Source organism: Tinamus guttatus, unplaced genomic scaffold, assembly GCF_059628265.1.
Source record: "Tinamus guttatus ecotype Peru unplaced genomic scaffold, ASM5962826v1 Tinamus_guttatus_pri_ptg000330l, whole genome shotgun sequence".
Lineage (NCBI taxonomy): Eukaryota > Metazoa > Chordata > Aves > Tinamiformes > Tinamidae > Tinamus > Tinamus guttatus.
Window position 1 is genome coordinate 293,381 of NW_028288864.1, and position 25,268 is coordinate 318,648.

General features: G+C 44.5%; 1 protein-coding gene across 3 annotated transcripts; it reads right to left on the reverse strand.

The window, feature by feature from the left end:
* Positions 1-1,534: 1,534 nt before the first annotated feature.
* Positions 1,535-24,877, reverse strand: DCUN1D3 (defective in cullin neddylation 1 domain containing 3). 3 transcript variants are annotated; one of them, XM_088529413.1, is made up of 4 exons: positions 24,821-24,877; positions 10,897-10,979; positions 5,496-6,028; positions 1,535-3,458 (listed from the first exon to the last, which is right to left on the reverse strand). In XM_088529413.1, the coding sequence occupies exons 3-4, from the start codon at positions 5,924-5,926 to the stop codon at positions 2,972-2,974; spliced, it is 918 nt and encodes a 305-aa protein (XP_088385539.1). In that variant the 5' UTR covers positions 5,927-6,028; positions 10,897-10,979; positions 24,821-24,877; the 3' UTR covers positions 1,535-2,971. The 3 variants fall into 3 exon arrangements, with proteins under 3 accessions (XP_088385539.1, XP_088385540.1, XP_010216323.2); XM_088529414.1 differs by lacking the exon at positions 24,821-24,877 and adding an exon at positions 21,233-21,252; XM_010218021.2 differs by lacking the exons at positions 10,897-10,979; positions 24,821-24,877 and having other exon boundaries at positions 5,496-6,244.
* Positions 24,878-25,268: the final 391 nt, after the last annotated feature.

Here is a 25,268-nt window from a genome sequence, read left to right on the forward strand (position 1 = left end):
CAGATTCACTTCATGCATCAAGTTTTTTTTTTTTAATCCATACAAAATTAAGATAAAATAAATAAATAGCTGCAATGGTTTCAAGGATTTTCTCTGAATCACTGCCCACTTACAGTCCTCTGGCCTAAGCTTTAAAGGTTAAAAACATAGAAAAATGAAGAGTGAATGTATTTGGCCTATTCCACAGAAATTCACAGTTTAACCAGCCAACAAACTTATTTTCAGAGGCTCCGATACCGCTAAGACTGCCCAGACACAGGTACAAACCCCACAGCTCCCTCCGGGTACCCCGGCACTGAAAAGCAAGGGCTGTGGTGCACAGTGGCCCCCAGAACTGCCCGGCCCGGGGCCCTCCGCGCTGCACGGGCTGCACTTCATCCCGAGCTCCTTGTTTAGAGGTTCGAAATTCAGCCAGGCCTGGCTTGTACTTGTAAACTGAAATTCAAAACAATGAGATTAGAATAAAACTAAAGGGCTGTGGGAGCCTGGCTGCCTGTGCAGGCACCTGACACGCCGGGCGGCAGCACAGTGCAGCTCCCGTGCAGGGCGCTGCACGGCCTTTCCCCACGGGAAAGGGGAGCTTCCCCTTCCTGAACATTCACTGCCACTATCTTGAGGAAAGCCAAAAAAAAACAAACACCAAAATACACTTGAAGCACTAAAATGGTTAAACCTTGATGCGTTATAAATTCATTTCCATGCTGCAATCCACACTCGGACCACAAGCCAAACCCTCTGCTTAAAGGAGCCCAGCCCTGGTCCTCGGGAGCCGCTGCAGCTCAGCTCACACGCTGGTTCCGTGGGCAAGTTTCCACATTCCGGACATTTTAAATTCTCTTTAAGGGAAGAAGAATAGGAAGTGATGGACAAGGCATTTAAATAGCTGAATGAACGAGTAGTCTCAAATTTATAAATACAGTCTTCCTCTACTGCCAAACCAGGTTGACATTTGCAACTGTTGAGAAGGAAGCGGCTGGCATGGAGCCACCGCGGGAAGGCTGCAGGAGCAAGGACGGAGCTACGGGGCATTTACCTGGAAGAAATGAAGATCAGGGCTCCTTTCCTGCCACGGGCAAACTCACCTGCATCTAAAACCACCGCATTTGTTTTCCACAGCTCAACACATCTCCCAGCGCAAGAGCCTGCAGGAGCAGCACGGGTCAAGCTCTCCTTTTCCCAGGTGAAAGAGATGCTCTTTGCAGCTTGCGGGTTTTTCTCCAATAGTTTTAGACACCCACATTCTGTTAGTGAGTTATGGTCTCGGACCCAAGCTATTGCATAGGCTGTGTACCAGCAAAGCCAATTTCCAAAGTCAGGCGGGTACTCCTATCGCCGCAAACCCCTCGGGGGCACAGCTGCTTGCAAAGCATGTCCCCCTTGGGTCTAGTGACAAACTCTACTTAAAACATGTTTTCCTTTGGCTTTAAAACCTTTACATAGCACAAAAGCCATTAGATGCTATGGACGATTGTTCAGCTTTTTTGTTTTGCCTTTTTTTTTTTTTTTTAATTGAAGTCACTTTATGATCCTGAAGTGCAGCTCTGAAAATAAAGACGTGTAATGGCAACGTATCAAATTTGTTAAGCCAATGTTCAGCTTAATAGAAAGCCTTGGCGATCATCCCTTTTACCAAAAAGTGTAAAAAAGTTGACATACTACAATTAAAAAAGGTAGCATCAATAACCAAAAAAAGTTTCAACCAGTGTTAATAAAACTCCCTTTAAGTCACAACAGTTTCAACAGGCAAATAGTCCCAATACAGGCATTTTAAAATAATAAATTGACTCCTATCCAAAGATTACCAAATCAGTCTAAAAATGACACATCTACACTTTCGTCATTAAGAACATATTAAGAATTCACTTTGTCATCAGATGCCAATATCGTTGCTCCAGAAAGTGTGGAGTATTAACTGCAATTTAGCAATTAAGCATTGGTTTAAAAAATTGGTTTGTCAATATTAATGCAAAAGATAGTTCCTTACATAGAAGTACTGTGCTTGCCAGACAAGTAAGATAATACTTTAGGTATAAATCAGACATATTAAAGCAGAATTATACCACAGTTTTCCTTGAAGACTCAGGGTTTGTTTATGTGTTGCTTCTGCTAATGTTTAGCAAACTTAACAAGCAGAACCTTTGGTTCTTTTAATCAAGTAAAAATATTGTCATGTAACCACAAAAATACAACTTCCAGAGAAAAATGGAAGTCCCTCAAAAGTCCACTTTCAATAAAACTGAGGTAGTACTGCTCACTCTGTGTGATGTCTAAGAGATTTAGATACAAACCATCATCTACCACTCAGTTGACTGACAGGTACAGTAGTTTTATAAAACAATCCCAACATTTAGTTTGATACTCTGAAAAAAAAAAAAAAAAGGAAGGATTTGGACTCATTCACTAAGAGTTAGCTTAAAATGGGAATTAGCCATATTACGAAAAGCTGTTGCTTACGTTGGTTTTAGAGCCTTATTACCAGGGGATTAATGCATTTATAGTTAACAGTTAACACTGCTTTTCATCTTGGTATAAAACCTTAGAATTATTACAGCCTAAAATTTCAACAATGTAAACAGCACTACACACAGTACAGACCTGCCCTGACAGATGTAGTATGAAAAACTTAATCTGGCACTGTATAATTTAGCAATGTTAATTTAACCTAACTAAAAAGATCTACATTGTGCAAGAAATATCAGACTTACTTATACTATCCGAAGTCTTAAAAAAAAAAATGCTTAACTTGTAGCCAGGGTCAAATATTTCAGGGCAAGAATAAAAGGAATAACCAAAATTAAGAAAGTGCCTAAAACATGATACAGCATTTTAGAGCCCTTTCAAATACAAGGCAGAAAAAGGTGTAAAGTAGAAAAATCTGGAGCCTCGGCAATTTCCAGAAACATCCAGAGTTTACATTTCATGAAGGGCAACAGGTTGCTTTTGCCACTGCTGCTTAAATGCTGAAACGCCGCTAAGTCTGTTCTTCCGTACACAGCCCCTCTGTGTCTGAAGATGCAATAATACATTTGGTTTCCTCTTCCTTTTTCCTTCGCTCCATTTCCCACTCCACAAAGGTATCGAAGAGACTAGGCCAGGCCTCGTCTTCGCTATAGTTGCTAAGGTCTGGTCCAATCACCTGAGTAAAATTTAGAAACATGTTCCACGTGTCCCGGGAGATTCCCTTGATTCCTGAGGGGTTCTCAATTAGGAAGTGTAACCACTGGTCCAAAATTGGGGGTTTGTTTTGGGTGAAGACTAACTTCCAAAGGGCAATGGCTATTTCCCGATGTAGTGACCGCTGTCCTTCTTCAGAGTCCAGGCCGAACTGAAAGGTGAAACGATAGAGATCCTTGAATTTATCTTCCTGCTTGGCTTCGTTCAAGAGGCTGGGGAACCTCGCACAAATGCCATCAATGCTGTCCGCATTTATTGCTTTGCAGCCTTCAAAAAACTCCTTCCTATTAAGCAAGAGAAGAGAAATCAGTGAGAACGCTTCTCACCAGCCTCACACACGCTGAGCAAAGCCCGTCGCCGCCCGGGGAGGCCAAACCAAGAGGGAGGCAGCCCAGCAGAGCGCTGCGATGCAGGGCAGGCTCGTCCGCTCCGGGCAACGAGATCCCCTTCCAGTTTCTTACACCTTGGGGGTACAGTCGGACACATCCGCCCAGCACGGTTAGGCGCTACCAGCATTGGAAAGATATTTTGCGTTACGGCTTTCTCGCTACTTGGTGTTACCGTATCCAATGCCTTTCATTAAAAAAAAGTAAATAAAAATTAAAACAGAAGGGTACCACAGCAGATACGCAAACATATCAAAAACACATTTACTCCCGGAAGCCTCCTACATAAACCAGCTTGGTCTGATACCACACCTGCCTAAACGCCCATGCTCTGCATGGACTGTTCTCAAGGAAAAGCACAGTTTGGCTCTGCCTTTCCTTCAGGTTTTGGTTTCTTTTCCAAGACTGCAAAATAAAAAGGGCTGCAATGGTCAGAGAAGGCACCTGCTGAAAGAACAGATCAGAGCACGACACCACACAGTCAGGCTACAGGGCAGGACCTGAACACAGTCAGAGCACCAGTGTGTGACTTGTTTAATGCTCATAAGTGCCATAGCACAGTAACCAGCCAATTTTAAGGGAAGCAACAGACCCTGGTGTGGGATGGCATGGAGGGAGGAACAGAGACAACACAGTGCTCCTGAGCATGGACAAACACGTTGCTGGTGCACTGCTTTCTGCAGCGGAGAAGTTAAAGCAGCCTTAGCACTCAGCAGACCATGCCTGGAGACCAGTACCAGGGAATGTACCCTGAAACACAGGTGATCTCTCTCCAGGACATTTGCTACCTGTCCAAGGGGATCAAAACGGTGTTAGCAACCCCCAGGCTGGCTTGCAGACACGCACACACTGCTTGCCATTCCCTAACCACGTCAGCAAATATCTGCTCCTTCCGTTCCCAGGAAACCCACAGCTGCATTCCGGAGTGCTCGCTCCATGTGACAGACACCCACACCGCCAACACCTCCGGAGAGGCAGGAAAAGCTATCTGGGCTCCATGTGCAACAGAAGGTCTCCAGCTCTGAATACTCAAATAATTCCAATAGTTATTAGCTGAGTTAAAATAGGTCCCATCATTCAAGCCAGTATATATGTATATATATATATATATATATATATTTTCTATTTGTTCTTCCTATCTCAAAAAGTCCCTGAAGGACTCCTTTACCTGCTCTTACCTGGACCCTGATAAACAATTGGGTCAGGAGAAGGGTTAATGCTTTTTTCCTTTTTGTTTTCTTTGTTGCTGGTTTAGTCCTTTGCTGGAAACTTTAGCAAGTTTGTTGAAGCATCAAGCATGCTTTATAAGCCTGCTGACTGAACAACTTTTCCAGACAGACAGCACTTTAAATACCAGTTGCTGCCAGCCAGCATGAAACAGCTACCACAATGTCTAAAACCTTGGGTTTATTTCTCTCTCTCTCTGCTTTAACAAAATTAACCTTGAGAAAAGCCATTAAGTGTAACAGTGGCTGGGCAGGAACAATTCTTCAGAAAGAGTCCATTTTTCATCTCTTTTCAAAACAAACAAAGAGACAACCAGAGGAACAGTTGATAGTGATTAGCAGGGGATTATACATATTACTTTAAAGCAGAAATTAATTTCAGTGCTCAACCCTATTAGCACCAAAACAATGCTGGATAGAGCAAAATTAGTTCTGGCAAATTGAGAATAAAACTCAGGGCACATCACTACACCGTTCCTCATTAACGCTGTAATGCCCAAAGCATGTTTTCACTTCCAAAATTCACTGTGAGGGGAAGGGAAAAGGACAAGACAAAGTTTACCTCTGCAATGGTAGGAATTAATTTGGTCAACACTACATATATTAGAAGAGATAAGGAAGTGAGGCTAATGAACCTGTGTCTCTGACACACAGATGATAGGCTATATTTTAACATATGAAAATAACTACAAGTTCTACAAGAACTAACCTTGTAAATTTGCACATGGTGGCAGCCTGGAATTTCCAAGCCAAAACTAGCACTTTAAATTCAGTGGGATCAACACAGAGGTCATTGCAAAATCGTTCCATTCCTTCTTCCAGTATGGCATCTTCCCGCTCATCCTTGTATCTCCTAAACAACTCCCCAATCCTTTGGAGAGAAGACTCCTCTGCGCTGGAGGCCACATCTTTCTTGGCGTCCCCGGAGAACGTCGGGAGCTGACTCGACTCCGCAGCGGCGTCCGCTTTCTTCGTCCCGTTCACGAGGATATCCCCTGAGGACTTCCCGCAGCCCGGCGCGTGCTCGTCCTTGGGGACTGCGCTTCTTTTACCGTGCGACTTGCTGCCAGATTCTCTTTCCCCGTTTTTGCTGCCGAGGGTGGACGAAGGGTTCTTGCACTTGGTGACGCACTGGCCCATGATGTTGCAAGCCCAGCTCCTGGAGCAGTCCCCTGGCACCCGCACGCCGTCTCGGCAGCCGCTCAGCACATGTCACCAGGCCATCAGCGCCAGCCAACCAACCTGAAAAACACTTTCAGAGTTAAGTCACTGCTCCTACACAAAGGATATTGCAAGAATTAAACACAGAGTAACATCCACCAGCGAGCAAGAGACCAACTTCAGTATATTTAAGCTTGGCGTACTGAAAAGGCGTAGTGTACAAAAAAAAAAAAAGGGAGGGGGGGCATATGCCATAAATTTCAGGCAGTTTCAGGCTGTTTTACCTAGAAATCAATGCAGCTCACTCAGTGGCTGCAATATACTAACGGGGCCTAATAAAGGAAATTCCTAAAATTCTTACTGTAACATAGGTTACAAAGAGGTTGATTCATGTACAGACTTCATCAGGACAGACTACTCCAACACAGGAACATTTTACAGGAAATAGTTTTGAAAAGTATATCCAGGTTTTATATATAGAATACAAAACACTGAAATAAAGCACTTAGCGGGGAAAATATGACAGAGATTTATGCTTAAAATTAAGTCTGTACCTTTGGCAAACTGTCGAAAGCATTTTTATTATTATTAGAGTTTGGAATCTATATTTTTTGTTTTTAAAAAAATACTCAGAGCATGTTTTCAGAAAGATGGCAGCACTCACTTCTCATGCAAGATGGTACTTAAGGAATTATTCATTGCTTTGAGTGGGATCCTGCCCTTCAGGTCAGGGGACAGGCAAGGGGGAGAGGGGCTTTTAGCGAAGCTTTCAGACACACATGCAGATGGCACAAGGCAGTACTTCCAGTTCAGCTTTTTCTATCCAAATTAAACTACTATAATGATTTCTACATACTGTTTTTATAAATCATAATGTTAAAGCCTTGCACATTTGGAAAAGGCATTTACTCACAGAAAAGGAGATCTTAAGCTATTCCCATTAAAACCAACCAAACTCTCACAGGGCCCTATCAGCATGCAGCCATGCCCTCAAATACACCATTTCTTAGAAACATCAGCTCCAAGAAAGCAATTGCTTATCATATTCCTCCCTTCTCCACTTATTTGCATCTCACCTCTGCTGTCTGCTGGGCAGCAGCTTCCATAGTAAAATAGGGCCTAGCTAGTCTTTTTGCTATAGCTTTTTGCTTATTGCTTCCAGGTTACGGAATGAAAACAAGACAGAAAAAGAGGGATTAGAAATTAAATACAAAGAAAGAAAATAGATGTGATGGCAGTTTTTGTGTATTCCTTCTTAGGTAAGCCCTTCAGAAACTGAACTCCTGCTTTAAGTTCTAAGCCAACTTTGAGCAGCAACATCAACAACAGATGAATTCTCCAGAAATTATGATTACAAACACACATCTGCTTCCCAGCTCCTCCCAACCAGTATATCTATTTTGACAAAACATGGTATATGCAGCTTCACAAAGCAAATAAGATTCCTTTTGCCAACATATTTTACTACAATGTGGAGCGGGTTTAATCAGCAAGGGAGCTTTCCCCAGCATTACTGGCTTCCTTCCCAAGGCTTTTTAACCCATATAAGCTATATCTCCACCAAGAAGTTTCCCCACACAGCAACAAACCTTGTAAATGCTGATTGGTCCTAAAGATTCCTCTAAAAGAAAATCTTAAAATAGACTGAATAACCCTTCACACACTTTTTCTTAAATAAGCCTTAAAGTATGGGCCTGCAGCTTAAGAAGATATTTCTCTTAGTACAGTCATAGTCTTTCACTCTTGACCACTTGTTTTACTGCCAGCAGCCCAGCCAGACCCACAGGTTGCATGGGATGCACCAGTTCAAACGACGTCCTTCAGTGGAGGGGAGACAACATGGGAAAGGGAAGAGGGGAGAGAGAAGAAAGGGGAGAGGAAAGACCATGGAGGGCAAAATGCAAAAAGGAATATGCATCTTCCCAGATTGTCAGCCCAGATATCTGCAGAAACTAGGAATAAGACATTTAGCAACTCATCAGTTTAAAAAAAAAAAAAAGAAATAAGAATCCACTTGGTATAACTTTTTATTTTTAAAGCAGCAGGAAGAACAAACATCTGGTATGTGCTTTCAAATTGCTTAAAAGAGGCGCTTTGTAACATCACTTTTATGGACAAGTAAAGTTCAGTCTAATGTATTCAAAAATAGCTTTAGTAGTTTGTATTTTACAGGCTTCATTAAAAGCAGCATTTCCACATAAAGAACCCATAAGGCAATTTCATAGGTCCAGCTCTTTGCGCATGGGAAGGGAACGGCCTGGTCCTGGGCGCGGAGCTGCCGCAGCCTGGGGAACACGGTCTGCTCAAAGCTGCACCACTTATTTGTCCATTACGCCACAACAAACAGGGTATTATTAGATGGTGCAAATTACTGATTAGTGATCAACTGCCAGATACCAACTTTCCTTCTCCCCGCCGCCTTAAATTCACCAGAATTCAAATGCTCTATTTACAAATTAATACTTGTTCTTCCAGCAATGGCTTTTCCCTACGGGCAGATTAAGGAATAGCTGCTTATTAGTGAATGGTGCTTTCCTGTGAAGTAACTGGTAGCAGCAAAATCAACAGCAGGATAGTGGACAGAGATTACTCTAATTCACTTCAGTAACTCCAATTTCAAGTTAAAAACAAACAACAAAACAAAAGTTTACAAGACTAACTTGCACACTCTATCCATGTATTTTCTTAACAGAAGTGATTCATGCTGCCACACTTCCTAAGCCACTGCTTGTATTAACAACGAAAATACCCCACACTCAAGTCTAAAATTTGACATCACTAGCAAGACAAACAGATGTTCATTTGCTGTCACAAGACCACAGCATTACTTTACATAGAAGGAAAGTCAGCCAGCACTACTAAACTGCTATCCATGAAGAAGCATCCTCACAGCTGCTTCTGAAAACCCGTGGGGAGTACATTCACACTGACTTATAGAGGGCAGGTTAATCAACCCCTCCTGCAAAGCATCCATCCAAACAAGCAACTTTTGTGTTCTCCAACCCACCTGCTTACAAAGGGCTGCCTGCTGCTCCTGACCAGGTACAGCCTGAGCTCTGCTACCACTTGTGCTCCTGGCAGCAACAGAGCTACCTTCTTCTACTGAGGAGACAGTAAAAGAGTAATCCTGCTTATTACAAACACTACAGGGTACTCAAGAGCAGTTGCTCTGATTTCTCACTTTTCCAATACATGAAATTTGATGCCATGTTCCAGATACTTTGGAGCATTCTACCCCAAAAATAGCAAAACCAGCTAAAACATGTCAGACTGCATCCGCTGGCAGTTTGCGCATGTATCTTGTTTTGCAAGAGACAAGTCTTTTGGCACTCCACGAGTTATGCTTTTATAAAATGCTTTCGCTGTACTGCTTGCACTTACTAGTCACCTCCGCTTCCTATATGACTCAGGTTTCAAGCCATGAAAGCAACAAGTGCATAGGAAGGCGACAGAAACAAGTGGGAGAACTCGAGGCTTTTTGTTAAGGGAGGAGAAGGCTTCCAATTGCAGCATCAAGAGCTGCACTGATTTCAGCGAGGATAGAAAAGCGCTTTCAGAAAAGCAAATAGAGGTACTCATTTAACTGCAGAGGAAAGCAAAGCTGATCATGCCCAAGTAAGCACAAGGACTTGCTAAAATATTTCTCTCAGCTGGATTAGAAACATCAAGTACAAAGTTCTCATATACCCAAAGGCAATATCTTGCACTGGTGGCAAAGCACCAATTCCCAAAAGAATCACTTCTCAAGAGCAAGCTTACTGTAACACTTTATACAAGTAGACAGCGAGACAGAAAGGGCAGAGCTGGCTATTAAGTTTTGCCAGGCTCATGTTGTAGCATTCAGGATACGGGACTCCCAAGGAAGCTTGATTACTCAAACAAGAATTAAGCAATAACCTTACAGTAAATATGAATCACCAAGATGCCCATGAGGCCGTCTTCCACATAACAGGAACTGCAAAGCACAGATGGACAATGATGCTCTCTTTCTTAGTAGAAAAGAGTAAGCACCTGGAAACACATGAAGCTGGTGACTACAACCAGTTAAATGAAAGCCACTCTTTAAGAACAAAGGATGTGTCAACATATTGCCAAACACATAAGACTGAAAAACCTTTTTAAAAAAAAAAATGAAAATCTTGCTAATGATTGCTTTCCTTTATACATGTTGTAAGACAATTAAGTCTTTTCTCCCATGGTTTCAAGAGACCAAATCACATGCAACCCAAGGTGTGTAGAAACCAAAACAGTGAGGTGACTCAGCAGTGATTCTGTTGGGCAAGGCACCCCATAGCACAGCTGACAACAGCACAACTGGACAGGGCGAGGGCTGGCAGGAGGAGAGAAGATGCAAGGGGGATATTTAAGTAACACAGGCAAACATTTTTCTTTAATGACTATAGTTACTGTAGCAATAACAAAACACAGCCAGGCATTATGCTATTAAATAAAGTGTTGCATCAGGAGGTATTTACAATGAGTTTCAAAGCACAGACAGCATCAGGAGAGAAGGGGGAAAAAAAACATGCATACAAGAACACCACAAAGTCAAGTTTGAAACCTCATTACAAAAGGGGATGCAGCTCAGCCAACCATTAAATCCCTTCCCAAGTGGCAGCTCATCAGCTAAGGCAAAGACAACATTGCTAAAGATTAACTAAGCTTTCACCCAGTTTCAACTTTTTCCAAATACAGAGTCCATAGAAGAATTTCACTATGCATTTTTAGCTTTTGGGGGGCAAAGGGTATAAATTTTACACTGGCAAAGTGGGTGCATAACTTCTATAATAGCAAAGTGGATGCCCCATCCTTTTTTCCCTAGGAACATATACACAAGCTTTCCTTCAGGGAGGCACGAAAGGGCCATGCAACTGTCAAATCAAAAGCAATCCCTGTTCTAACAGTTTATGCTGTGCCAGAAATCTTGTAAGCAGCCATCTAATACTTACATATTTGCAGAGATGCAGAGAATCATTCCTCCAGCTTTTACAGCCTTCTTCAGGCTTCCACTTCCCGATTTCCACATGGAACACTAAGATGAAAGAACCACAAATTAATACAAACAAAAATTAATACATTTGGAAAAGATTTAAAAAGCACATTTAATTGCCTAGTAGTGACTCTATGCATTCAATAAAACTCAAACTTTTTCATAGCCAAAAATTTGTTGAGTCATTTCATAAAACTACTTCACTTTCCAACCTATGTAGTACCACTAACAACATTAATGTACATTATAATATAAACCATGGAGTATGTACTGCATACAACAGACTTCAGCTCAAACTTTTGTTGAAGGTAAACACATACTTCTATATACTCGTTCAACTTGCAGCAAGGAGAATTAATTCCTCACTTCACACAGAGCAAACCAGATGATGTGCAGACGTTGCCAGTCCATGACAGCCAGAGAGATGCTACCCAGCAATGCATAATTTGGGTCTCTTCATTCTTGAGCACATTCTTTTCCACATTTGTTTTCCTCTGTTCCAGCTGATTTGACTTTTAACTTCCTAGCTCTGCAAATTTAACTAAGGAGGTCTGGAGAGAAGCTGATGAATGAGGGCACGTCCAGCTTGCATAGCAAGAGCTCTAACTGCAGCACCTGGTGAACTGCTCTGCCAGTACCCAGCCTAGAAACACTAAAAAGTGCAGTTTTTAGAGCTCTGAGTACATCCAAGGAGCAGAAAGGTGACAAAAAGCTGCCTTTCTTCAAACTTCCTTATTTACATGAGATCAGTTTTTCTCATGGTGGTACATTAGAACATTAGATTGCTCTGTGCTTTCTTCAGCAGAAAGCAGGGTATACATGGAGAAGGACAAGCACAAAACAAATTAACAGAATCACAGAATCACCGAGTGTGGAAGGGACCTTTGGAGACCATCTAGTCCAACATCCCTGCTCAAGCAGGGTCACCTCGGGCAGGCTGTACAGACTGGCATCCAGGTGGGTTTTGAACATCTTGGAAACATCTTTTGAACATCTTGCCCTCCCTGGGCAACCCACTCTAGTGCTCTGTCACCCTCACAATCAAGAGGTTTTTCATCAAATTCAGGCAGAATTTGCCCGTGTTTCAGTCTGTGGCCATTGCCTCTTACCCTGTCGCTGGACAAGATTCCCATTGCACATGCCCATCTCCACGTAAGTTGAGTTTCCCCTAAACTTTGGAGCCCTGATTGCACTCAATGACCAAGAATAAATCCCAGGTCACATCAAGGCTGTTAAACTAACCCAGGGAAACAGGCATCCAAAACACTTCAAAAACTAGAAACTACAGAGTAATTTTTTGCCCGCAATACACTTGCAGAGGAAAAAAAAAACCTAAACATTTCTGCACTGAATCTTTTTGGACATATATTTTCTAAAACGGATATTCCAAAAAGCCACTTTCCTTTGGCATTATTGTCCCTGCTTCCAAAACTCCACACAACCGCCCACTACCGTATCCTCTGCCTACAGCCGCACGGCGCTCAGAGCACGTCCCAGCTGACATGGTAACAACGTGTGACACTTTTGAAGGGTGACTGGCAGCAGGAGCACAACAGCCTTAACGCAGAACAGGCGCACGAGCTCTCGCCTCTCACAGGGGAAGTACGAGCTTTTCACTGTAGCTTCACATGAATTTCACGAGTTTAACACCTGACATCCCCAGGTGAATCTCTCTCACGCGCAAGTTGAGGGCTGATGAAGCGACGAGAGGCGCCGTGTGCCACACAGCCCTGCTCCCCCTTGAGAGAGCTCTAAGGGAGGTGAGGCAACATCTCACACTCTACATATTAAAAATGAACGTCATGGCAACAACGTGCGACCCAAGCACTTATCTGGAGGAAGCCTAGGAGCCATCTCATCCACATTACCATGTGACTCCTGTACAAACTGGAGGCAAAGGCTTATTTTAAGTTCAAAAACTGAAGGAGTTGAGGTGTTATCTAGTGAAGGCCAAATGTTTTCCAGGGTTGTGTGAAGCAGTTTCTACGCTGGCCGACCTATAGATACATACCGTCTAGACCCAGGAGCCAGAAACATTAACATCTGTTAGAACAGATGTTCTTCGGAGTTCTTCTCCCGTTATTATTTTTATTCTGTGTTGCGCATTGACTGACACAGGCGCCGTGGCACAGAGCCATCAAGCGTCCAGACAGCGAGAAATAATTCAGCTAGTTCTGGAACTGCTTGCAAACAAAAAAAGCTTTCATTAAAAATATATATATATAGTTGTAAGTCTAACCTTCTATGACAACACCCGATTGTTGAATAATAAGGTAGAATGAGTTACCAGGTAAGAAAAAAAGCAAGTTATTCAAGCTCGTATTTAAAGGTCATGATAGTTAGAGCAATGTGCCATGACTGACTTTAATCTAAATCATGCAAGACGAATGTGGCGGGGGCAGAAAGAAGCCTCAGCGTGTTCATAGCCACGTTTTAATTCATCCGTAGGTCACGCTTACAAGGACAGAGGCATCGGCGTGATCACAGGGCGACCCGCAGCAACACTGCCGACACGGCTCGGGAAGCAGCCAGAGCCCACAGGAATATAAGCAAGTGGGTTGAGCGTTCCCAAGACCGTGGGGATGTCGTTTTGCCCTCCTACCACTTTTTGCACCTGCGTCTTCCACCTCTCTGTGGTTCTGGCTCCCTGAAGCCCGGGTGGGCAGAGTCAAAGCATCCACAGCCCCAGACGCTTGTTCTCAGCAGCTTCTCCAGGAGGAATTGCTGATGGGGTTCTCACAAAAGGCAACTTTATTTGCTTTTCTGGGTGGAATCAGTGAAGAATTAGCAATATCATTTTGCTCTTAAGTGGACAGAAGTCAAGCATGCTTGTTTTTTGCATAAACATGCATAACTTGGATATGAAACTATTATAACAAAATACAAATACGAAAGCACTTCTAGCATGAATGAAGCTTGTATCAGCAAAACCACCACTTTTGGAGAATAGCTTATTGCTCTCCATTCCCTGCAGGGAGACTGTCTCAGCAAAAGCATTCTGACACCACTACAATGGTCTATCATGGGCTTTCACAGCATGGAAAAACACCTCACCGTGCCCCCAAATGAGAGCTGGACTAGCAGAAGTGCTTAACACAGGCCTGCTAGCACCTCTAGCTGCAAAATTATTTAAGGGAAGTCTAGAGGCAGGAAAATCCTGCTGCAATTAGCTTAAAAAGTGAATTGCAAGGCTTCCTGCATCGCAGAGACCTTTCAGGGAACTACAGCCAGGTTAAGAGAGCTTCCATCGGTCTGTTCCAAATGAGCCTAACAACTTATTCTGATCAGCCTGGCTTTGGGCTGTACCATCAAACGACAATACTGGGAACCCTGATTAAAGTTGATGAAATTTGTCCCTACAAAACACACACGGTCTCCAAGCAGAAGCCAGTTACGTGGGGACACAACAGGAGCAGCAGGGGAGGCACACACTTTGATCCCCTTTCTCGGTCAACTCTGCAGCCAGCTGTCCTCAGACAGACCCTGCAGAGCTTTGACTGTCCCTGGTAGAAGGGTAAATTACAGTCAAGAGAGAACCAAGCTCCAGCAGCCGGACACATTTATGCTGGAAGCCTCGATACTTGGCCTCCAATGAGATGCAGACTCCTTTGAGAAAGGGCACAGCAGAAAAGCCAAACTAGTTTAGAAGGGGAGTGGGACTGAGGTAGAACATCTCTCAAAGGCAAATCAGAGCAGACCAGGAACCTGCTTCACCGATAGCCCACAACGCTGGGCCGGTTCCTGGTGCCAAGAATCGCAGCTGTCACTGAAGAGCCAGTCACCCCAGAGCGAGTCCTGCAAACGGGCAAGAATTTCCTGCTGAACAACCAGATCTAGACGTTGTGTGACCACATTTCAAGCCTGGGGCAGCAATGCCACAGGAGGTATTTCCATTCTGCACAGAGGAAACCCACTGCTAAGAGCTGGAGCATGAAAATATATTTCACGTGCAAATAGCAATAAGTAGTATTAAAAAACCCTCACTCAAATAGGTGTCAGATCTGGTTATTTTTCATTATCTTTTCCACTTTGCCCCATTAAAAGTTATAAATCCTTTAATATTTTGCATTTCACCTTCTGGTGTTAGGAGGATGCAATAACTTGTTTGGAGTATTCCACTTTATAGAGAACAAATAGGAGAAGAGTTTGATGGAAAAACACTGATCTAGTTCACTAACTACAAAGGGCCAACCGAGGCAGTCAGACCATGTGCCTGTAGGAGAAAGGGAGACTGCGACACCATATGGTCATCGACAAGACTCGTTTATTGAACATTCAGTGTGCACTCTTATACACAACTTAATTAGGTTCATGCATATTGCAAGGCTTGAGCTCAGGATAGGTTAGCTCTTATTTGCGTCAACTCTTTGCCTCCTTATCTGACTCTCCGCAAGATCTCCTTATCTCTTAGTCAGCAGTCCTTCCACCCTTTCAGCTAGGCCTGGTGCCCTTCTGCCCTTTCATCTAGGTCTGGCGCCCTTCTGCCCTTATCTGGCTTGCTCACAGCATGACCACTGGCCTTCAGGAATCCCACAATTCCCCCTTCTTGTTTTTGAGCAAGCCAGGATTCTTGATGGTTCACCCAAAATATGTCTTTGATCGCCTTGTCTACCGTCTGTCTCAGACACTTAATCAGGCAGGGAAGGACAACCAAAATGCATAAGAAAATCAGTAGAATCATCAAACCCATTTTGATCAGTGATTGTAGCCAACCAAACCTTCTTTACAGCATTCTCAATCATATTTGATACACATTTCAATAAGCAAGGCACAAGTAGTAGAATGCAACATAGGATCAACAACACCATCCCAACACTTAATACCTAACACGGGTGCATCGAGTTGATCTGCTGTTCCACAAAGCCAACAACTCTTGATTTGGTTATAATTAACAATCTGCCTAAAAAGCATAACATATCCATTAGCGCTAAAAGCAGCATTAACCCCTATAATAGCGTTAAAAGCAATACTACCTCCTAAAAGCTACAACATACAGCTAATAACAACAGTAACACTTCTTCCTCCCATGTTTTCCTTCTGCAGGCTCACACTTTCCACAGCTAGGGTACTGGTTGCTTGCCTGCTACATCTGATCTAGGCGCGTTTGCTTCCAGCCAAGGTCTCACCCATTTTGCTGGCACCCATCTGGTTCCAATATCTATAAATCAAAAAATTTAAAAAATTCCCAATTCTCCCCCTCTTTTTTTTTTTGTTTTTTGTTTTTTGTTTTTGTTTTTGTTTTTGTTTTGTTTTGTAGCCAGTATTTCAGCTTTTGGTTCTTCATTCTTCCGGTATCAAACCGGTTCCTGTTTGCCTTTGTTTTGTGCAGCTGCATCAACTTCTTTATCTCAAGGAAACTCTGTCCTTTGTCTTACTTAAGCCCTCCGTATCAGCTCTGCCTGGCTATGTCCTTTTTCCATTAACCAGATTTGAACAATGCTCTCTACACTTCCCCCCGTTTTCTTTTTGGGCTACTAAGCTTGTATTCCACTCTTGATTAACTATTCGCGTAAGCATGTTTTGCAAGCATTTAAAGATACATGGTACAAGAAGCAAAATTGCAATAAACACAATCCCTATGGTAATTAAGTGTTGCACAATTGATGTTAGCCATGGGCCCAAACCGAGACCTTTTATCCAGTTGTCAAGGCCGAATCCTGTATCATGCTGTAAATGTGTAGTCAATTCATGCAATTGTTCCAATTGCTTATGTATGGAATTTGAATGATCAGAAGGGTTCATACAGCACATTCCCTCTAGTTCCTCGCAACCATGACCGTGTGCTAATAATAGGACTTAGTCAGTCCTCTCTGCTGATATATATTATACAATAAAGATCTAAAGACTACACATACAAACAGCAAAAACATAGTTTCTGTCGAGTGGCACGACCTCACGTAGCTGTGCACTTCACTAGTGAGTTCCACTGTCTCAATTGCCAAAGCCGATCCTTGTCGCCAATTAGGTGCGAATGGGCTTGGGATTTGGCAATAATCACCCAAAACAATGTGGCTACTGCGAGCCTCTATTCAGGTGAAAGCATCTTTCCTCCTTTCAACCATACCTCGTGTGAGCATCATTATACAAAGGATACAACACATAATACAGACGAACATAGCAAACAGAAATAATAGCCCTAATAACGGTTTCTGTCCTCACTTAAAGCATTACAATTCTTCAACCCCCACTTTAAAAGACAGATCAAATTCCCCTGCACCTCCCCCCTGGCTGTTGTCAAGCCATCAGCAACGTCAGTCTCCTTGATCTCATTCGCCTTCTCTTCCCCGGCCCCCTTCTCTAATTTTTCAAGGCGATTCAACAAGTCCTGGACCCAGCCGGGCTGTTCCTCAGGCTCGACAGGGGGTCCGGAAGTGGGGGCGCAGATGGTGCAGGTGCTGCAGGTGCAGGTCGGGGGGTTTTGGCGATGGATCTCCAAACACCAGCGGTTGTCGGTGGCGTGGCGGTCCCGGTCCTGAAGTGCTTGCAAAGGCTGCCGTGACTCCGGCGGCCACTTTGCTTTTTGCTTTCACATCGGATTTGAATACTAGGTGGGGCTCGGCTTTGAACCCATTCTCTCTGCACCAGATCAAAAGCTTGCAGAGGGCCTGTTCATCAGTAGCTTGCTCCAGGGATTGCACAAGCCTATTCACCAAATTTCCGTAGGACTTCCACAATCCCTGCTTCACCATAAAGCAACCTTTTGCGTACCCCCATGCTAATAATCCTGGTAATTCTTTCTTTAAGTCAATTCCCTGTACGTTACATTGTTGTAAGGTACGGGTAAATAATTCATACGCCACTTGCCTATCCATTCCTGACGTCAGCGCGCTGTTGCAGCTCTCCAGGCTTCGGTGGCGCGTATGGCCCGAAACCATCTATATGATCTTCGGGGGTGCCGTCCTTCCAGCGTTTGCTCGGCGGATTTGCACCGTCCTGGCTGCAGAGGACCCAACTCCTACTTTCTCCACCGTGGTGCGTCCTTCTCCCGATTTCTTTTCTGTCCGAGAGAGGATTGCCCTTCGTTGCATCACGTCGGGGTCACCATTTGTAGGAGAAAGGGAGACTGCGACACCATATGGTCATCGACAAGACTCGTTTATTGAACATTCAGTGTGCACTCTTATACACAACTTAATTAGGTTCATGCATATTGCAAGGCTTGAGCTCAGGATAGGTTAGCTCTTATTTGCGTCAACGAAATTCTATGCAAGATTTCCCCGTACACGCGAGCGCTTCTTTACAATGATTGGTCAAGACCCCGCGTCCATGCGTCTAACTATACAGTGTGATAGGCTAACTAACAGAGGCTAACTAACGGTGCCCACGTGTCCTCACATTTAACGACCGTCCCCCTCTACTTGTTTGTCTCAACTCTTTGCCTCCTTATCTGACTCTCCGCAAGATCTCCTTATCTCTTAGTCAGCAGTCCTTCCACCCTTTCAGCTAAGCCTGGCGCCCTTCTGCCCTTATCTGGCTTGCTCACAGCATGACCACTGGCCTTCAGGAATCCCACATGTGCCCATTCAAGATGACACCGGCAGTTTTCAGGAAAGATGGAATGAGAATCCAAACTAGATTCCATCCCATTTCCTAGCTAGTAGATGCTTTAGCAACGTCAGCAAGCTGGTTTTTTGTTTGTTTGTTTCTTTTTTTTTCCCTTTTTTTTTCCCCTACACCTCAGTCGCACCCTGTCTTATCAATCCTCCCTCTCTCCTCTCAGATCCTCCTCAAAGTCCCCAGATCCCCCCACGGGTCCAGCACTTTTGAAAAAGCAAATCATCACCTACAGATTTTTCCCCCTCTAATCTGCTGACAATTGCAAAAGAATAAAACATCAGCACTTTTCCAGGGTTCATTAGAAAACTTTTGCACAGCGTGACATACATTTTAGCACCTCAGTATGTGCCGTGAGCAGCCAGCGCAGCACGTGTCAGGGGACGAGCTGCTCTGCGCTCAGATCCCCCTGGGTCACGTCGCCACAGCAGAGCTGCAGGTTGCAGAGCCAAGAGGAACCGCGTTCCCAGGTATCTGACGCAGACGCGTCGCGCGTCAGGCAGCTGAAAACTGCTGAACTATCAACATTTGTCTTATTCTTTTTGGCAATTCTATAAAATAATCTATGAAAAATTGCATTTATCCTGTAGCCAAACCAGAACGACTTGGAAAAAGCACTCAGTCTACACTCCACTCTGCAGTTAAAAAAATACTTACTTTTAGACAAGAGGTAAGTGTTTGGGGATTTTCTTTTGCACTGAGTTTAGCCGGCCAACTTCACCCTGTCATGGATGAGGCACCTTCAAACACTACATTTGACTAAATATAATTCAGGTGGACATCTAATGACTTCTCTTAAGATATGTTTAAAAATGTAATATAGGGGAAAATGCATATATATATTTCTTAGTTTCCAGCACTGAAGAAAGCTACACTTATCAGGCAATAAAGAAAATCCTCCTAAGCAGTTCTGGCGAGCAGTGTCCCACCTCCAGAAAGTTCAACAGCTACAAGATCTGTCCCACGGAACAGGCCAACAGGCCGTGAAGCCCACGGACAAGAGCCAGGGCACCTCCTAGGATCAGTTCTGGCAGCAAATGTTCACAGGGAGTTTACAGAAGCCCTGCTTGCCGTCTTACTAAGTGTAGCATCACTTATAGGCTGCTAGCCAAGAGAATCATTCATTTCATATAGCTGTGTAGGAACTTCACTAGCAGCTGACCATGCAAATATTGGGATAATATTTAAGTTATATATACAGGATTGTTTTAAATTAAAGCTTTAAAGCAAGCTGAAATATTTGAGTGTTTAAGAGCATATGTTTGGATTCCTACATTCTGACTGCAGTTTTTAAAGCAGAAAATACATGAAACCACACGTGCAGAGACCTCGGTTCTCTACGCATCCGAGTCCTGCTTCCCCTGCTATCGCAAACGACAGTCTAACCTCCCGCTGTGCAAACAGTGCAGTCGTGCTTAGGTGGTAACCATTTTCAGAGCTTCAAAAAGCAGGAGAATTTCAACTCAGGTCTTCAGCTGCAACAGACTCTCAGATCTGCTTCAGGGGCAACGCGTGTATTTTGTTATTAGACATTTACTTCCTTTCATTCCTTTCAATAACTTTTTCTTAACTGAAATGTTGTGCAGGGTTTCTATCCCGTCTCACACCAGCTACAACCATAAACAAAACAAAAGTATGAAACTGTAGCATTCTGAATATCAGACCTTTGGCACTTCTTGACCATCCACCATCACAAATGCTGGATCAGAGTCCTTCACACTCTGCACAGATTCATTTGAAATGGAAATACCCCAAATCAAGTTCTTGAACATTTCAATTCTTGAATCTATTGCTAAGCACACGTGCTTCCCATAATGATGGGTGTTAAGATGATTTTTCTCCCTTCCTTTCAATTTTAAAACAAGGATGAGATTGACAACATTAGCTATTTCAAAGTGGCAAAAGAAAAAGTTGCATTAAATTACAAAAACATCAAGTAGAAAGAATTGCTACTTGTTTTTTGCAATTGCTTGGATGCAAAAATAAGATGTTGGTATTTTTCAGGAACACATAATCCTCACAGTCTAAAAACACTTGAGTTCACTAAATAGGAAAAAATAGACACCAAATACCAGTAGGTGCCATGTTGTCTTCGGCTGCGTGACTTTTGGGGTATAGCAGAACCAGTGACTAAAGGCTGACTACAGCATCCTCACATTTATAAATAAATGTCGTGTCTTGTACAACAGACAACCCAGAAATACAGTATCTATAACCAGTCTGGGAGGCAGCAGAAGATTATCATAGTCATTCTCTTTACTGGAATCCTGTTCCATCACTTTTATTTTTGTTAGGTTCTGTATAATATTCCTACTACAATAAAAGAGATCTTTAACACCTATGATTAACTAGTCTCTCAACCATGGATCTTTTAGTAGCAAAACACCACAATCAAATAACTATTTCCTAAAATCTGAACCCTGTTTCCTTCAAGACACAGATCACTTGACCAGAGTCACTCTGCTATACACACAGATGAAATAAGACACACTGAGTCTAATTATGCTCATTTCCAGATCATCTTTGGGCAAGAAGCTTTGATTCCCTTTTTTGCCTTCTCTGTACTGATTAACGGTGAGACCCAGGATGCCAAAACATCACCAAGCTGTCGCACCAAAGCTTCCTGGAGTGGTGACAGGCATTTCTTTACACTGACATAGAAAATACAGGGTACTTTTGCAAGAGCAGATGTGAGCTCCCCATTGAGTCGCCGGCTGCCATCACCCCTCAGACTTGCTCACCAAGGGGCAGTCGCCAAGAGCTGAACAGTCCTGGAAAACCTTTCTGCTAAATGGTGTCGCCGAGGTACAGGGGCACTATGTGAGCACATCTGGAACCAGAACCTGGAACTCTTGGGTTTTCTATTCCTGCTTCGGGAAGGTTTCAACCAGAACTGCAGTCACTCGACTCATGCAATTTTTTTTTTAATAATAATAATAATAAAAGAAAATATAGATACTTGACTGTTTCAAAAGACTCTTTCAGACAAGTTACTTTATAGAAGACACCAAGAGAACTAGCACAGCCAATTTAGACAATTTCCTAGTGTCACGTGTTTACAGGAGGTAAACTGCAGATGGCTCTTTATGAGAAGCCAACACTTGCTAATAGAAGTCACCATGAAATTACCATTGTTTCAAGTCAAGTTACTATGTCATTAATGCTGAATATCTTAAAGTCAAATATACAATTAATCCATGTCACCAATGCAGATAATCTGCAAACCATTGGAACCATTTAATCTAGTGTTTTTTAAAGGAGGAAGGCGGAAGAGACAAAAGAAATTATTAGACTTCCAGTAAGCAGAAGACAAAGCCTATTAGTCAGAGGCAAATAACGAAAAGGAAGCCAGCAAGATAAGATGCAGACCCCTAGGGAGAAAAAGCTAGAGAGAAGGCGGCCGGTCTGGGAATGCTGATGGAGGCTGTTAAGGGGTTCCCTTTCATCTTCTGGTGCCTAGCAAGTCCCTCAAGTATTTACAGACTGATCTTTCATCCTGCAAGAATCCTGGCTAGGAATCTTCAGCGCTTTCCTTATTTTTCCAGATGAGGATGAAAAAGTTCTATTTTTCTAACAAACCCCATTCCTTCATTTTTACAGCTTCTTTTTAGCCAGACACGTATATGTTACGTTCATTACTACAGACCTATGGGCCTAATGGAACAAGTACACTGGTTTTGCACTTCACAAGTTCTTACAAACAGCCCAGCCCAAAGCTGAGGGGTTTTGTACTATTGTGTGGCTCTAAATTATCGAATAGAGCAACAGCTCCCCAGCACCTTAAAGAAAACAGACTGTTACAATCTGGGAAAGTTCAGAACTGTACAAGAGGTACTCACAGTCCTGCAGGCTTGGAACTGCATCTGTTTTACCCAATTCACCTTTAAATCAAGTTCTGCCACACAAAATTGTAGGCTTACCAGGTGTGAACATTTAGGAGAGTCATATCTATCCCCTGTCCTCCCACCTCTTTTCCATCCACTTTATTTCTCCCTGCTCCAATCCACATTGACGTGACATACAGGATATTTTTCCTGCTCCTTAGTTTGAATCACAAGCAGCAGCAGAATCAGGTCTCTTCCCCAACACACAGAAAAATAGAAATTTGTCAGAACAAGTCTTTTTTCACAGAAGTCCATCAAATGTTCAGTCTATCTCCCTTAATACTTCCCTTCCCATAAATACTTCTCCAGGTAATTTCAACAAAGACAAAGCTCTTCCAAAGTTATCTGTTCTTGTTTGTGTTTCAAAGTCACCCTTTCAGTTCAATTGATAACCCCCTTCTACATAATCCGCGCTAAGTGCTATAGAAGCAAGATTTAATTAAATGAATTTCCAAGCTCAAGAAATTTTAAGAGCTACTAATGCATATTAGCTAGAATTTGCTGTGAACATGCCAACGTTCAACTACAAAATAGAGCAAACAACTGTTTGGAAAAGGCACCAAATCCAGTTTCAAAGATCCAGGAGCAGATTACAGATCATACTGCAGGTCATCAGTCTCAACATGAAGAGGAGTTTCAAAAGTATCACACTGAGCTGTCAAGTAGTATCACAGCTGTAAGCTTTTCCATGACTGGTTTGGCAAACTTGTTTAAGGATTGCAATAATTCATGTCTGCACAGAACTTGCTCTTAGGAAATAATCAGAATTTTGGAAATCTTTATAAAAGTTGCTATTTCCAGTAAGTTTCGAATGCCAGTCATATTTCATGAATTTGAACTAATTCAACATAAATTGCAAGCTCTGTTTTTTCTGCTGACCTGCAGGAAATCTTTGCTTTAGACTGTGTGCTGTCTTTCATATACAGGGAAATAGTTCCACAGACTACTAACTAGCATCTGTGCTGGGAAGGTATAAGGTTTTAAAGACAAAGCACAGCATCGACAAGAACATGAATCCTTTACTCTCCCACGTAGCCTTAACCAAGTGACCATGTTTTGCCTTCTGAGAGGTATCTTATACCTGGAAAACCTGCAGCAATAGAGCCACGTCAGAGTCCAGAGGCGCTCAAGAAGCACCACCTTCGCCCAAATAAAGCACAAATGCCTTAGTTATACATTAACTGCTTAACAAAGAGGCTCTCAAACAGATAATAAGCACATTTCCAGGGGACCTCTTTGGATCAGCTACTCTCCCAAAACGGGCAGACTATGAAGCACGACAGTAAAATTGACAGCAAGGCCTGTCACAAGTTTTGAGAAATGTATGTCAGTCCTGTGCTTGTTTGTATCATTATATGCCTCTTTCTGAGCACTTCACCTATTCTCCCTCTTACTGTAAGATATTATACTTAAAAATAATTAAATAAATAAATAGCAGCTGTGGATCACTGCTGTATGCTCCTACCTGGCACCTGCCTCCTCAGCTATCAACACAACATCTTGAAACAGAGCATATCAGCAACACTAACTACCTAACACTAACCAACTATTCTGTCCAGCAACCACAGCGCTAACAGGAAAGGCACATTCTTTAAACCAATATTTGCTTTAAGCACCAGCGATGCCAGCTACAGTCTAAGTTGCTACGAGCGGCCGCCGCTGCCCCAAGAGCAGCGGGGACCAGCACAGGTTGCAGCTTTTGCAGCACAGGAAAATGCTCCAGAGAGGGAGGCAAAGTTAAAATACGCAGAAAGCCACAGCACTGTGCCAAGGTGGCATGCTCAGGTTGTGAGAACAACCTCAGGAATCAGCTGCTCTACGTTTTACAGCGCTGCTTTTTCTTTTTCCCCTCTCAAAGCAGCAGGCACAGCCACAGCCACCTTTGAGCCTGACGCTTTCCAGGGGGACACGAGGAGTATCTGGGCACAGCAGACGATTCCGCCTGTCCTGGGGGGCTGTCTCGCAGCGCCGAGGGAGGAGGGCTCCAGAGGGGCGTTATAACGGCACGTACCAGCCAGGAGAACGACCCACGCTCCGAGGCGAGGCGAGGCGCGCGGGGGCTCGGGCGGACCGCGGCGCCGCCGCGGACGGGGCGGCCCAGGGCACCGAGAGCCGCCTGCGCAGCTCGCAGGGCCCGCGGGCAGGAAGCCCGGACCGCGAGCCCCGCCGGAGCCCCCGGGACGCGCCCCACACGCGGCGGTCGCGCGGCGGCTCCCAGGCCCGGCGGGCAGGAGGAGGGTGCGGGCGGTCCCGGTGCTCCGCGGCCCGGAGCTGCCCCGCGCAGCGCTGAGGAGGGGAGCGCGGCGCCTCCACCGTCGCCCCGGCGGCTCCCGGCCGAGCCGCGCAGCCCCAGCCCAGGCCCCGGCCCCGGCCCCCGTCGCCACCGGCCCCCGCGGCGCGCGGCGCCCGGCACGGACGGGAAGAGACATGGTCCAATTCACTCACCCTCCGCGGCTCCCGGCGCGACGCTGCCGCCCCCTCCCTGCCCTGCATCACTTCCGGGGATGGGAGTCAGCTGGTGGCGCGGCGACGTGCCTGACGCCGCACGCACGCTGAGGGCAGGGCGGGCAAGGGGCCCGCGCGCCGCCGCCTCCCTCTCGCCCACCGGAGCCGAGCGGGGGGGGAACGCGGGTAGCGGTTCGACGCTGCCGCGGGAGAGGGGGGAGCGGGACCCCCACGCGCCTTTTCCCGAAGGTAAAACGCGGTGGCGGAGAGCAGGAGAGCGGCGCGGGCGGGGAGGGGGGCGGCAGGGAAGGGCAGAGGCCTGGGCGCAGGGGCAGCTCCCCCCCCGGCTCCCCGCGTTGGTTCAGCCCAGCCGCGTGCGGGGCAAGGGGGAGGGGCAGAGCCACCCGGCCGCCAGGGGGCGCCGCGCCGCGCAGGCCCCGCCGGGCAG

What these genes read in the sequence shown, in the direction of transcription:
- DCUN1D3 (XM_088529413.1), bottom strand. Translation starts at nt 5,926, where the DNA reads ATGGGCCAGTGCGTCACCAAGTGCAAGAACCCTTCGTCCACCCTCGGC. An exon ending in ACCATGTGCAAATTTACAAG is followed by an intron (nt 3,459 to 5,495) that starts GTTAGTTCTTGT and finishes CTTGCTTAATAG; the next exon opens with GAAGGAGTTTTTTGAAGGCT.